The following is a 13,418-nucleotide window of genomic DNA, read 5'->3' as shown; positions in this document are numbered from 1 at the left end:
CGGTGCCCCTCCGGCCCCGAGCGGCACACAGCGCCGCTGCCACTTCTGCTGGCTGGTGCTAACCTGGCCGGGCTCCTCCCACCCCAGTAGCTCATTGGAAGCCAGCTTCAGCTGCATGCTGCTCCGGATGGGACAGACCTGCCCAGGTTGGCACCAGCCAGCAGAGGCGGCGGTGGAGCCATGTGCCGCTCGGGACTGACCAGCGCAGGTAGGGGGAAAGTGCAGCTGAGCACCTGCTGCTCTGGCCGGGCTCATCCTGTGCCGAGTGGCACATGGCTACTCCTCTTCCCACATGCACCGTGTCAGCAATGTCAAGCTGACGCGGTGCGTGTGGGAACCTTGTCCCTTCCCCAGCCCTTCAGCAGCCATTAGGAAGCTGCTGAGGGGCCGGGGGGGGACAAGGGGTGGGAACAAAAGTAAACAGTGTTTACTTTTGTTTCCTGTCACAGCACCGCAGACCACAGAAAACGGCTTAGCGGGCCGCATGTTGGACAAGCCTGCCTTAAATCTAAGATTAACCAACTGGAATTAAACAGCAGCTATTTAATTGGTATGGAAGAATTTACAGCTGAACTTGTTTATATGTTTTTTGATTTGTATAGGTAGTTGACTTCTGAATCAGATAAATATTTTTAGAGAATTATAAATTCTACTGTATTGTGTAGAATACTGTAATATCACTAAAGTCCTAAGCCAAGCGCTGGAGGTTCTTGCCATAAAGGACTTATGCCCTAGCCTAGGATGATAGAAGAAAGATTATGGGACAAAGACGTACAGTATTATTCTTACTTTTAGAGTGGCCTAGACTTGTATGCTGCTGCATAAAATAGCAAAAAGTCTGTTTTCTTTTTTTCCAAAAGAATAAAAGTGTAACTATAGTTTTAATTTTTCAGTTGCTAGTAATCTAAATTGTGGTCAGTAAACTTTCTCTGTAAACTTCTTGGCTGCTCTCTTGTATATCCACTTCTTCCCTCTTTCACTTGACTTGATCTTTTAACACTTTCTCGGTATATAAAAATTGCTTCAGTTTTTCATGGCATGCTTACTTGTTTATTGGGGTGTTTTATCACAAACTTTGCTAATAGGAGAGGAGGATTGTGGTGGTGGGGAAATAGCAATAAATGAAAACATTTGGAAATCTTAGAGAGGCAAAAGATTGACAGGGCATGGAGACTGAACTATCCTCTGACTGTTAGAAGTGATCACTAAAGGGCTTGAACACGCTGGCAGGAAGAAAGGATTCTTGCAGTACTGCCACCTGCATTGTGCCTGTTTTATGGATGAAGGACACCTTCCAATGTTGTCAGAAGCCCTAAATTTACTTTATCTAATATTTTAACTTTTAAAATCATAGGTATCTGCAACGAACAGTAAAACACCCAACCTTGTTACAGGATCCTGATTTAAGGCAGTTCTTGGAAAGTTCTGAGGTATTTAAGTTCTTTAAGTTCTCCTATTTGTTCTAAATAACAGTAATTTGTACAAAATAACTTCTTTGCTTTGAAACTTAGTTTTGTAAACTATGTACAGGCAGTCCTCTGACTTACGACACAATTGGTTCCTGAAAACCGCGTCTTAAGTCGAAATGTTGTAACTCGGCACCAATTTTCTCATAAGAAACAATGTTATAAATGGGGGATTGGTTCCTGAACCAAGGCCTGATACCCTATTTTCACCAAAAATACCCCAGAATTTTGTACTCGATCAATTATAGATGAGTAATATAGCTACATTAATGTATTTATATTGTAAATAGCAGTTGTATTGATTTGGAAGGACTTCTTTGAGGTGACTTTGCTGGACTTTTTGAAAGGCTCTTGGTTGGACTTTTTGAAGGGTTCTTGGCTGGAGTCCTGTCAGGAATCTTGTCTGCAGGTTTTTCTGGAGTCTTGTCTGCTTTCTTAAAGAAAGTGTCCAAGGAAGTTTGGACAGATGTTCTCCAGGTAGATGAGTGATGCAGCAAACTTGTTCACTGGCGTGGCATCGCATCAGATCAAGCATTGTAAAGTCGAAACTGACGTCATAAAGTTGAAACAGGGTGTCAATTTATAAATGTTGTAAGTCAAGGACTGCCTGTATTCCGATTAGATTATGCCACCCATGGCACAGGATGGCAGAAGGCAAGAAAAAAAAATAATGGGGTAAAGTCTCATGCTTCTTCTGATTTAAAACCTTTTGGGTTACCTTTGATGGCAATGTATTTGTTGCTGCTCAGTGGTTTATGTGAAGTGAGTCGGTCTGCCCAGCTTCTAATGCAATACACAAAAGTCACAATGGCATTGTTATCGGCTGGTCTTAAAAGGGATTGAGGATTAAACTGGTTTGGAAACCAAACTGTCCTCTGGAAATAACCCCTTGAGGTCCACTATTGGGTATATTGGTGGTGTAGACTCCTATATGCCTATTGGCCAGATTAACTGTTCTGTGGATAGAGGACTTCAGTCACCAGTACTATCAATCTGGCACCTTTCCATAAGCATTAAGTACTTCAAAATCCTACATGTAAACAGTCAATTTTGTAGATGTACTTAGCGTATTTATTGTAGTATTGAGTGCTCTGATTGGCCATTGTCAGTGTCTTAGTTACATTAAGCCTGCCATACCTGAAGAACCATAGGGGCCACATGACTGACAGTTAAGCCAGTCATGTGACCATTATTACTATTTTTAAAAAAGGGGAGGATGGGTTTCAAAACAAGTGAAAGGCCAAATCTGAAGACTAACAAATGGTTTCAGATCCAGAGACCTGAAGCAGTTAGCTTGGGCCTTTAATGGTAATTCAGAATAATACCAATGACTGGTTGTTTGGTTATGTGTACTTATTCTAGAGGATCAAAAAAATATGATAAAAATACCATTCTTTTGCAACCTTCCTGTGGGGCAGGTTGATATTCGGGCTATTTAAATATGAGAAGACACAAGCTGTTTCTGCATGTGCTTTAGAAGATTTTTATAACTTACTAAAATGTAGTAGCTTGGTACGATATCTAAGCCTTGCTATCTGTTTCTATACTAGCAGTTTGTTCTCTATAGCATACAGGTGTCCAGTTAGGTTTTTGCCTATTTCGTAATAACTTTTGACAAATAGAGTGGTGTTCCATTTAAATGTAAAGGTGCAGAAGAAAAGCAAATAGAAAGTCTATATTTTTAAGTTTTCCTCTGAGAATGTAAAAGTAGTAAATTTGAGAAATTAGGTTCCACTATATTGAAATGTATGGGAGTGAAGAAAACACTATATCCTTTTCAATCCCTCTTGTGCCCAGTTAAACCTCCAGCCATTTAACCGGTTTGTTTGCCCTTATTTGTCATTCAATTCCAGCTGCCGAGAGCGGTTAACACCCAGGCTCTGAGTGGAGCAGGAATATTGAGGATGGTGAACAAGGCTGCCGACGCTGTCAACAAAATGACAATCAAGATGAATGAATCGGATGCAGTAAGAGCTGATTTTTCGACTTGAATAATGAGATGAATTAATGAGGCTCAACAATTGCATTTTAAGGCTCTAGGAGTAGAAAATGGGATATTAATTTACTTATTGGCTTGGGTTCTGTGCTGCAGCTGACCACCCTGGTTGCACATGGTTAATTTGTTTGTTTAAAACAAGGAATGTAGTTTGCTATTGGTAACCCAATTTATAATGCTTGGTTCTTTCATTTTTTTGTCAGTGGTTTGAGGAAAAACAGCAGCAATTTGAGAACTTGGATCAGCAACTCAGGAAACTGCATGCCAGTGTAGAGGCCTTAGTCTGCCACAGGAAAGGTAGATATTTATTAATACAGGCATCAGATTTCAATGCTTGAGCTATAATTATTAGTTTTATATTGGTCTTAAACTGAATTGTATTATAAACTTGCAACTAGTAAGCTAATTTAATAGTATTCCAAATATCTTGGTGCAATACAAAAATGACACTTCCAAAGAAAAATATAATTCTGTTTTAAAGCATCATAGAACCTCCTGTATTCTTAGCTGCTACCCAGAATATCTGCAGCTCGTGGTATATCTGTTAAAAGAAAAATGTTAAGGTCACTCTAATTGATAGCATAGAATTCTTTCCAGAATATATACACCAAGATAACACGATTCAACTTGCAATAAATAAGAATGAATACCTATTAGTACAGCTGGTAAATATAAAGCAATTGCAAGAAATCGATTTTTCTAGAGTAAGATTTCAGTTTAAAACGTTGATGCAAAGATATGTATGCTGGAAAAGCTAAGTTTGTAACTTTTTACACTGCAAAATAATTGTGCAGCTGAAAAGACTAAGACTGAAATTATGTACATAACCAGAAAACTAGAATCCGTTGTCACTTCAAATACATGATCTTGTGCTAAGGTTCAAGTAGCTGTTGGCTGTAATCTGATGCTTAAGTGTGGGTTTTCACAACTGGAAGACTGGGCTTGCCTGGAAACTTTTCTCATCAAAAGTGATCTTTAGGCAAAAGTAGCATAAGAGCTCCATCCAAAAAGATCAGCTTTTTCAGAAAGTCATGAACGTATTAAATTTAGCTTTTGTTTCTCTCCTATCTCCCACCTCCCATGCTCTTTAGGTCTGTTTGCGTCTACTTTGAGATTTGCCCCATTTGTGTGTGCTAGGGAAGTCGAAGATGTACAGTGCTCTCAGCAGTTAGTTTATCTAGCTCTCAAAGTCCTTGGGTGCTGTACTGTTCTCCAGGCAGCCCAGTTTTCCCATCTGGGTTTTGGGCTCCTGCTGGGCTCACCCTAGTGTTCTACTACAGTAGAACCAGTATACTTTGCAGGGTTAGGTTTTTAACTCCCCTGGTAAGTTGAGGGTTTGTGACTTATATTTGGGATGTACAGAGTTGGAACGAACAACTACATGGGACTGGAAGTCCTCTAGGTGTTTGCTGTGGCTTTTACTTTAAAGGGTGCAGCTTCTCTGAACAGCTATGCAGAACTGCTGGTGCTCTCTTGCTGCAAAAAAAAAAAGTAGTGCAAAAGCCATGGTAAACATCTGTGAGCAACCCATCTTATAACTCGCAGTGGGCTGCCAAATTAATGGATTTTGTTCTATTCAAATACGAATGATCTGGGCCTGACTTCCCTTGCTCTATATATCAGCGCAGTGATTATGTACTGTGGGAAAGCTGGCAAGTGAGGAAGTAACATCATCTACCAGGCACAAGTAAATGGTGACTTCTATAGCCAGAACTGGAGCCTGCTGGGGCCATGATTGAGGATGAAATGTCATGAATTTGCTATTTGAGACAGCAGATGGCTGGAAATAAGATGATGTTCCATGCTTTTAAATATGGTTCATGTATTAGAAACTTTTCTTTTTTTCTCAAGCTGTACTGGTTGGAAACATTAAATAACATTCTGGAGCACAGTTCTGAAAGAAGGGGCTAATTCTTCAGGAAAACATTGGAGACGCTTTTAATTATTAAAGACTTTTTTTGGTTACAAAATCCTATTCCTGAATTGCAAAACTGGATGGAAAATTGGGGACAATGATTGAAACTGGCCTGTCAGTATCTGCTATTTATTACATATTTACTCATGTACACATAACTCTTCCCACCCCAAAAAAGTCATCCAAAACTGGGGTGCATGTTTAAATGAGATGGCATACTTCCATGCCAGAATGGAGGCACGGGATGCTGAAATGGCTGCTGGGGCCTCTGTTTTTGCTTCCTAGCCTCATAGAGCTCAGCCAAAAGCTGCTACCAATTCAGCAGCACCTGTGGCAGGGTTAAACCTTTTAACTTTTGAGATGCAAGGAAATGGGGAGTGAATATGAGAACTGCTCCACTCCTGTGTAAGGCTAGAAGCATTCAGCCATGATGAGCCCTTGCTGTGGCAGGGAAGACTCTGGAACTTTCTTATACTAACACCACATTTTAAATGAAAAATACTGTGATCTGTAACCTGGAAAAAACCCCAAGTACTTCAACTAAACTTGTTTTCTTTGACACTGACTCTGTAAACTTGAGTAAATGTAAGCCTTTAGTTTTATCACCTCTCAAATATGAATACTTCAGGATTTCTTCCAGTTGAGCTTATATCTATTTTGATCAGATATACAGTAATGAGTCATGCCCAGAGGGCCTTATAGCTATCTCCTCTTTAGAACTTCCACATGAAAAATAAAGCATTTCTTAATTATTTTTAAATGACCTTTAGAAAGAGTAAGTTTTTATAGCAACTATGAAAATATTTAGATTTGGGTGGAGAGTTGCATTTATTTTTAAATAGGTCTGTCTCGAGTTATCTTTTAATCCATACTATTTAAAGAGTAACATGCAGCCTAATTAAAGTAGGAAAAAACAGAATTAATACAGCATTTTATTTAATTACTAAACTATTGCCCTGAATTTTACACTCGTGTTATTTCAGAGCTTTCAGCCAACACAGCTGCCTTTGCTAAAAGTGCTGCCATGTTGGGTAACTCTGAGGACCACACTGCTTTATCTAGAGCTTTGTCTCAGCTTGCAGAAGTTGAGGAGAAGATAGATCAGCTGCATCAAGAACAAGCTTTTGCTGATTTTTACATGTTCTCAGAACTGCTTGGTGACTATATTCGTCTTATTGCTGCAGTAAAAGTAAGCCCTGGTTTTGCGGGGCGGGAAGGTGGGGGAATCTCATAAAAAGCCATGACTTGTATTGAAGGCCACTTTTTGTGGGTAATAAAACAATTGTAAAATCAGGAAAAAAGGAATGGCCTTCTTGATTTAAATTCTGAGATGTTTGAAGGATAGCTATAATTTCAAGAGTTAAATATTTGTGAGAAATGTCCCTGCTGACATGGAGAAATCCCATCACATTAACTGTTGTGCAACCTAAGTGGACACTAGTTAATCAGTTTCAGGTTCTGCAATATCCCAAACATAGTATAAACAAATGGCTAATGATCCCTTTATTTGCAATGTATAGAAGTCCTAGGAAGGAGTGCACATTGTTTAGGGGCACCATGCTATTCATGGTGCTCATCTTCATACAAATATATTAGAGTATCCACATGTAATATATTAAAAACCAGAGGAGTTCCAGGAGAAAAAAAATTATGTAAGAGTTACTAAAGTAAGAGGGGGTGGAGCGAGGGGAAAAAACACTATTGTAGCTCTGTAAGGAACCTTTAAAATGTGAAAGCAGTACTTTTTAAATGTGTGTGTAAATTGCAATATGCATTCCAGTAGCTTTTGATCACAAGGAAATATGAGCACTATTTTATCTCTGAGTCTCTTTCAGCATCACACTTTTCTTAGTTCAGACATTTTTTTTCACGTTTGTGAACATTCAGAACATGTGCTACCTCATTCTATTTCTGACCAGGTACTGTTAGATAGCTCTATAGCTTTTTAAAGAAAAAAACACTTTTCATTCAGATTCCAGGAGATTAGCATTTAAAAACTAATTCTACTTAATTGCAGCCTTGTCATCAGTTTCAACAGTGAAATAAAGGGCTGAATGTGTGAAGACTCAACTGCCCATTTTCTGTACTCCCTAGTCTGGATGAATGAAAGATTTTTCTTTTCTTTTCTTTTTTTTCCTTCCTCCTTCCAGGTGTCAGGCACTCTTGTGAAAAGTACATTAGAAAAACTAAGTTGCATTGGAAGTTTTACATGGTGGTGATTTTTTTAAGTATGTGGGTAAATTTACCAAAAAAAAATGGAGCATATTAACTTTGTTATACCACTATGTTTGCAGGGTGTGTTTGATCACCGAATGAAATGCTGGCAGAAATGGCAAGATGCTCAGGTCACTTTACAGAAAAAGCGAGAGGCAGAAGCAAAGCTCCAGCTTGCCAACAAACCTGATAAATTGCAACAAGCTAAAGATGAAATAAAAGAGGTAATGATGGTGTATATCTTAAAGCACTGCCTACACTTTCCATTGATTCATTCATCAGCATTAAGGCATTTCTTTTCTATCACTTTTATTTGTAAATCACTTACACATTTGCTATTTTCCACATTTACTGAAACTTTTAAAAAGAAATATTAAATATGAAATGCACATAATTGTTACATCAGGTCTGAAGTCTCTGTAAGATGCTGGAATTCTGCCTTACAGAATGGAGGAAAAATGAACATGAAAAAGGGGGGCTGAGGGGGGGTTATTTTTTTTATTAGTTTTTAAGCCATTGATCCAGGTTATTGCTGTGCAATTAAATGACTTCTAATTTCTGAAACTCAAATATTTAAAATCAAGCTAAAAATAATGGAAAACTATTTCCATGTTTTGCTTAATGATGCAATATTTTCCACCCATATATATGTTTGTATATATGGTATAATTTCAGTAAAAGTAACTAAATCCAACATGTTGAAGTTTGTCATAATATATACACTTTTTCTATCATGCTTCACCAAGGAAATTGAAGAGGTAGGACAACTTTTTTTTTTAACTTAATGTACTGCACACATTCTAAAAGTGTGTACCAGTGTTCTCTCATAAATAGTGGGAAAACATCATTACATAACAGAGCTTAAAATCTTCACAATTGTTTTGTTTGGCTGCTTCATTGGTCACTACTCACAATCTGCTTTATCTTTTTTGTACTTTTAATGCAGTGTTTTGCTGTAGGATTTGATGTTTACAGTTGGTCCTATGTAGAAAATGTATATCCCTGGGTCATCTTGTCATTCTGTGCCTCAGACTTGTTGACTCTGTTTCTGCAGTCATATTTGAAATAGCAGGACTCTTGATGTTACTGTCATTGTCATGTTCCAACTTGTACATGTGCTGGAACTTCAAAACTAGCAAGTTCTCTTTAGCCATTATTCCAAAGGATTTTTAAAATATTCCATCTTTCTCACCAAACAAGATGCAAGAGTGAAGGGACTAGATGTAATTGGTTGAAGGATTCCTGTTTCCCTAATATTTTGTTAGGAACTGTTTTTATAATCAGTTTGTTGCAGAATCTACAAAGCTCACTACCAATAATAAACAGCCATATTCCAATAGCTAAAGCCATTAATTTAACATTTTAGTATAGTTTTTTTAAACCTCACAAGAATGAAGTTTAAAGCCTAGGAAGGGAGGCAGCTTCAGCCACTTTTTGTGCTGGATAAAAGAGTGGTTCTATAAATGTAATGCTCAATGAGCTGTAAGTTTAAGAACTTAAAGCCACCATAAATCCATTTTATGTTGGTGCTTTCTACATATCCAGGCATAAGAGGAATGACAGGGTTGGGATCAGTGGTATATTTTGAGATTTATGCAGTGCTGATTGAGGGAGGCGACCATAACTTGACAAGCCCTCAAGAATGTTTGCTTTATACATGGATCTCTTCAGTGTGCCCCTCACTTCCACCGGGAATGGGAGGGTGTAAACGTTAGGCCTGTGTGAAGTGGAAAGTATTTGCTTTGGATTCAGAGGGATAGCGATCCAATTCAGTGATTTGAATCTCTGTCCCGATTTGATTCAGCTGAATCGGAAGCCAAAGCTATTCGGCTATAGACTATACGGGCAGGCACCCAGGCGGGGGCAGCCAGATGAGCCATGGCTTGAGCCAGCAGCCCTGGGAAAAGCCGCAGTTCGTACGGCTGCTCCCCCGGACACCTCTTCCTCCCCTCCGCCGGGGCAAGGCAAGCAGTGCTGGCAGACCCAAGAGAAGCCGTGGGAGCTGGGGGATCAAACTCGGAGCTGGGGGGAAGCCCCTATTCGTTCCCCCAGCCTCTGCGGCTTCTCCCAGGGCTGCCGGCTCAAGCTGCGGCTCATCCAGCTGCCCACTTGCCGGGACGAGGCAGGCAGTGCTGGCAGCCCCAGGAGAAGCCGTAGGGCCTGGGGGGATTGAACTGGGGCTTCTCCCTGGCCTGTCAGCACTGCCTAGTTCGCCCCAGTGGGAGAGCAGCCAGGGGAACCTTAGCTTCTCCCGGGTTTGCCGGCTCAAGCTGGGGTTCATCCAGCTGCTTCCCCAGCTGCTCCTGCTGGCGCTGCCTAGTGCCTGCCTATACAGTCTCTGGTCAAATCTCCAAATTGATCCGGAGGCTTCCGATTTGATTTGGAGAGATTAATGGGTGTCCCGATTCAATTTGGATTCGGAGATTTGGCTGCTGAATCGACCCAGATCTTCTCCGAATCAACTACCAAAGCTTCACACAGCCCTAGTAAACATAGTTCAGAGCCATCTTTTCCTGTGAGCAATTGAGGCATGCCTCTTACTGGTACAGTGTTGCTTACTTTGTTAGCCCACTGCTGTAGCTTGTGGCTTTATTTAGGTCCCTTAAGAGAAAGTAGGGGAATCTGAATAAACGTACACCAAAACTAAAAATCTGAGAACTTTGTGTAAATTACTTTTCTAGTGACTTTTTAAATTAAGTAGTCTCACAATAAAACACTGCACTGCATCCTTTCTAATTGGCTTGGTCTTGTTACCAGATGAAGAAAGGACTCAAAGGAAGGTAATTCATTAGCAGATCAAACAAACGTCAATCTCAGTCCCCCAAATGGAATCTTGCCCTAAAAAGTACTAGGCTGCAAACAAAATTTGGCTTTTTCTACCTTCTGAATTTACAGTCCTCAGTATTTGACTAACTCGGTACAGATAAGAGTAACCTCAGAAAATAGTATGATAACTGCTGTAGGCATCTAATGCTAAGAGCAAAGCAGTTGAAGATTCCCGGTAAACCAGGCCTAACTAATGATTGTAGAGCAAACTTCACCACAGTGAAAATATTTTTATGGTGTGCAACCAGATTTCTAAAGCAGTGGTTTTCAGCCTGTGCTCTGCAGACTCCTGGCGGTCTGCAGAGTGTGTCTAAGGGGTCTGCAAAAGATGACTATGATCAATCAAAAATATGTGAATACTCACACTTAATATTCAGAGAGGTTTGCACTTCCATTCAAAATTTTTTAGGAGTCCTCAAATGAAAAGGATTGAAAATCACTGTACTAAAGGAACAACCAATTAAATTGTATCTAAAATATTAAACTTACAAGCACTACTGGAAAAGGTTTCCCTAAATGTGTTAATCTATATTTTCCTGATGTAAATAATGGGCACTTGTTAGTTTAAAAAAAAAAATTCAAGAATTTTTAAGCAGCTTAGAAAGGCTTTTGTTAAATAAGTATTAGTTCATTGACATGGCTGCTACACTGAGTTTCCTCAGGTGTTTCTTGGATGTCAGTTAAAACAGTACTCCCTCTTCTTGCAGAGAAAGCATTTAACTACTATTTGGTTAATCTGTTGTTGATTTATAGTTTTGGAACAGTACTTGATCTGTTTATCTGAATAGATAATGTGAATTCTTGTGTGTGTTTTCTTTCCCCAGTGGGAGACAAAAGTTCAACAAGGGGAGAGAGATTTTGAACAGATCTCCAGAACCATACGCAAAGAAGTGGGAAGATTTGAGGCATGTATAATTTATGCAAGTAGTGATGGTCACACTTCCAGTAATAAAAACTATGGTCCAATTAATTATAGATTAATTTTGGAAGATTAATATGTTAATCTATTTATTTATTAACAGAGGGAACGAGTGAGAGACTTTAAAACTGTTATTGTCAAGTACTTAGAATCATTAGTACAAACACAACAGCAGGTAAGCTAGAGTTTTACTAAACTTTTTATGAAAATGTCTTCTTGTGGGCTTGATTCACAACTTGATGCAAAACTATTTGAAAAAATCTGGTAGAATAAGGCTGGTTCTCTAAATTTTACTAAGATTACATTGGAAGAGAAGGGAAAAAACAACTTTCACAAGTGCTGGTATTGTCCATCTTGCACATTATTATCCCTGTTGTTTATTAACCTTACTCCAGTCTACTCTCTAAAGTGGGAGGAATACTCTTTATATTGGTTTTTCCCATCAGTGAATAACTAAAGCAGTTGTGGATTGGCAAATTTAGACATGCTGTTTAACAAATTCTACTGCTGTAAAAACCATTGTATGAAATGACAGTGGCCTAGTATACAAAGAAAAGCAAGATGTATGCAGTTACGCTGAAAATACTTTACTACTATCTACCGTACTTATTTGCTTCCAACCTTTTTCAAATTACTCAGCACGCAAGAACTTAAAAGTAAAACCAGTCTCTACAAACGCTGCTTAAGTATGCCTTATTTTTGCATGTAATATCATAAACCTCTAGATTTAAATACCCAAATTAGAGTACACATCAACACATCACACTTTCTCCTAATGGAATAGGAAAATGCCTAGCTGTGACTTCCTTAATTTTAGAAGTTTGTGCATGATTTGTATATAAATGAGTGAATGTGAAAGAATGTATAGAGATGGCTCCATTGCAATAAATTGAAGTAAGCATAACTACTAAGTTCTTTTGTAGCTTCTGCTTTGGTAGAACATAGGTGCTTTGGTAAATGTGCCATTTGTAATGATTTTTTTTGTCTCTTCCCAAGCTGATAAAATACTGGGAGGCATTCCTACCTGAAGCCAAAGCCATTGCCTAGAAAGAAGAATATTCCAAATCCGAAGACACTTTGGGTGTTTGTCTGGTTAAAAGCTAAATTCCACAGTGAAATCACTCTAAAATCATCCAAATAAACCACTATATATTTTATGAATTTAACATGTGGCTTTTTTTATATACTACAGCATTTTATTAACAAGCTGCATGTCCTGACCCTCTTTGAAGTGGACTGTGGCATGACATTCTGCAATACTTTGCTGAATTGAACACTATTGTGTCTTAATAATTGCACTAAAATGTGCGTGCAAGGCCAGAAAGTTGATATTTTTGTTCTTTACAATATGTTCTGTAGTATGTTTATCTGATCTTTATGAAACAAATTTAATTGCATTGATTTAATGTTCACTTAAACATTCCTGTAAAGAGAGAGAATCATGTTTTTGTGATTTAAAATAAAGGGATGTATCTTGTGCAACATTATTTACACGTTTAACTGTTTTTCCCCATCAGTAGTTCTAATTTTTTTTTAATTCTAATTGTAATTCTGAGTGTTTTGCAGTAGAATTACTCTGTTCTTCTGTAGTTAAAAACAAAAAGAAAACCTAAGAGTTAGCATTTTCTGAGGGGTGCCTTGAATCTATTAAGGGGTGTCTTGAGTCTGATTGTCTTTTCATCAGATTCTTCCCTTCTTGCTCTAAGAGGTAATGGTCTTCATTGGTAATTACTGATACTAGAAAGTCTTAAGGTAGTCTTAAGGGTGGTTTTTTGCCTTTTATTTTTGCTACTAGCAAAACTGCCCATCAAGAACAATGTGGGGTGGGGAGTGGGCGGGGACAGAGCCCCAGCCACCTCCCTGCCCCGGGCCTTCTATCCCTTCCCTCCTGCTGCTTGGGGTCCGGGCCTGCTCCCCCTCTCCCTGCTGCAGTGGTGGGTGGAAGGGAGGAGTGGGTCTGGGCCCAATGCGAGGGAGGACTGGGCTTGAGGATGGGGAGAAACCAGGCTACAGCAGCGGAGGGACAGGAGGAGCAGGCTCGGGGCTGATGTGGGGGTGGGAAGGAGGAAGAGGCCCGCTCTT

At 39.2% G+C, this 13,418-nt stretch overlaps 1 protein-coding gene across 1 annotated transcript in view; it reads left to right on the top strand.

Annotated features, from left to right (window-relative positions):
• Window positions 1-12,823, top strand: part of SNX2 (sorting nexin 2) — a 36,229-nt gene extending 23,406 nt beyond the window's left edge. The window contains exons 7-14 of the mRNA XM_025210481.1: window positions 1,355-1,430; window positions 3,320-3,433; window positions 3,666-3,759; window positions 6,361-6,566; window positions 7,672-7,815; window positions 11,242-11,322; window positions 11,440-11,511; window positions 12,333-12,823. Of these exons, the coding sequence (XP_025066266.1) occupies window positions 1,355-1,430; window positions 3,320-3,433; window positions 3,666-3,759; window positions 6,361-6,566; window positions 7,672-7,815; window positions 11,242-11,322; window positions 11,440-11,511; window positions 12,333-12,383 (838 nt within the window). The 3' untranslated portion in view covers window positions 12,384-12,823. The remainder of the gene's footprint in view (window positions 1-1,354; window positions 1,431-3,319; window positions 3,434-3,665; window positions 3,760-6,360; window positions 6,567-7,671; window positions 7,816-11,241; window positions 11,323-11,439; window positions 11,512-12,332) is intronic.
• The last annotated feature ends 595 nt before the right edge of the window (window positions 12,824-13,418 follow it).

This window comes from Alligator sinensis, unplaced genomic scaffold (assembly GCF_000455745.1).
Source record: "Alligator sinensis unplaced genomic scaffold, ASM45574v1 scaffold1451_1, whole genome shotgun sequence".
In the NCBI taxonomy this organism is placed as follows: Eukaryota; Metazoa; Chordata; order Crocodylia; family Alligatoridae; genus Alligator; species Alligator sinensis.
This window is presented reverse-complemented; position numbering and strand designations above follow the sequence as displayed.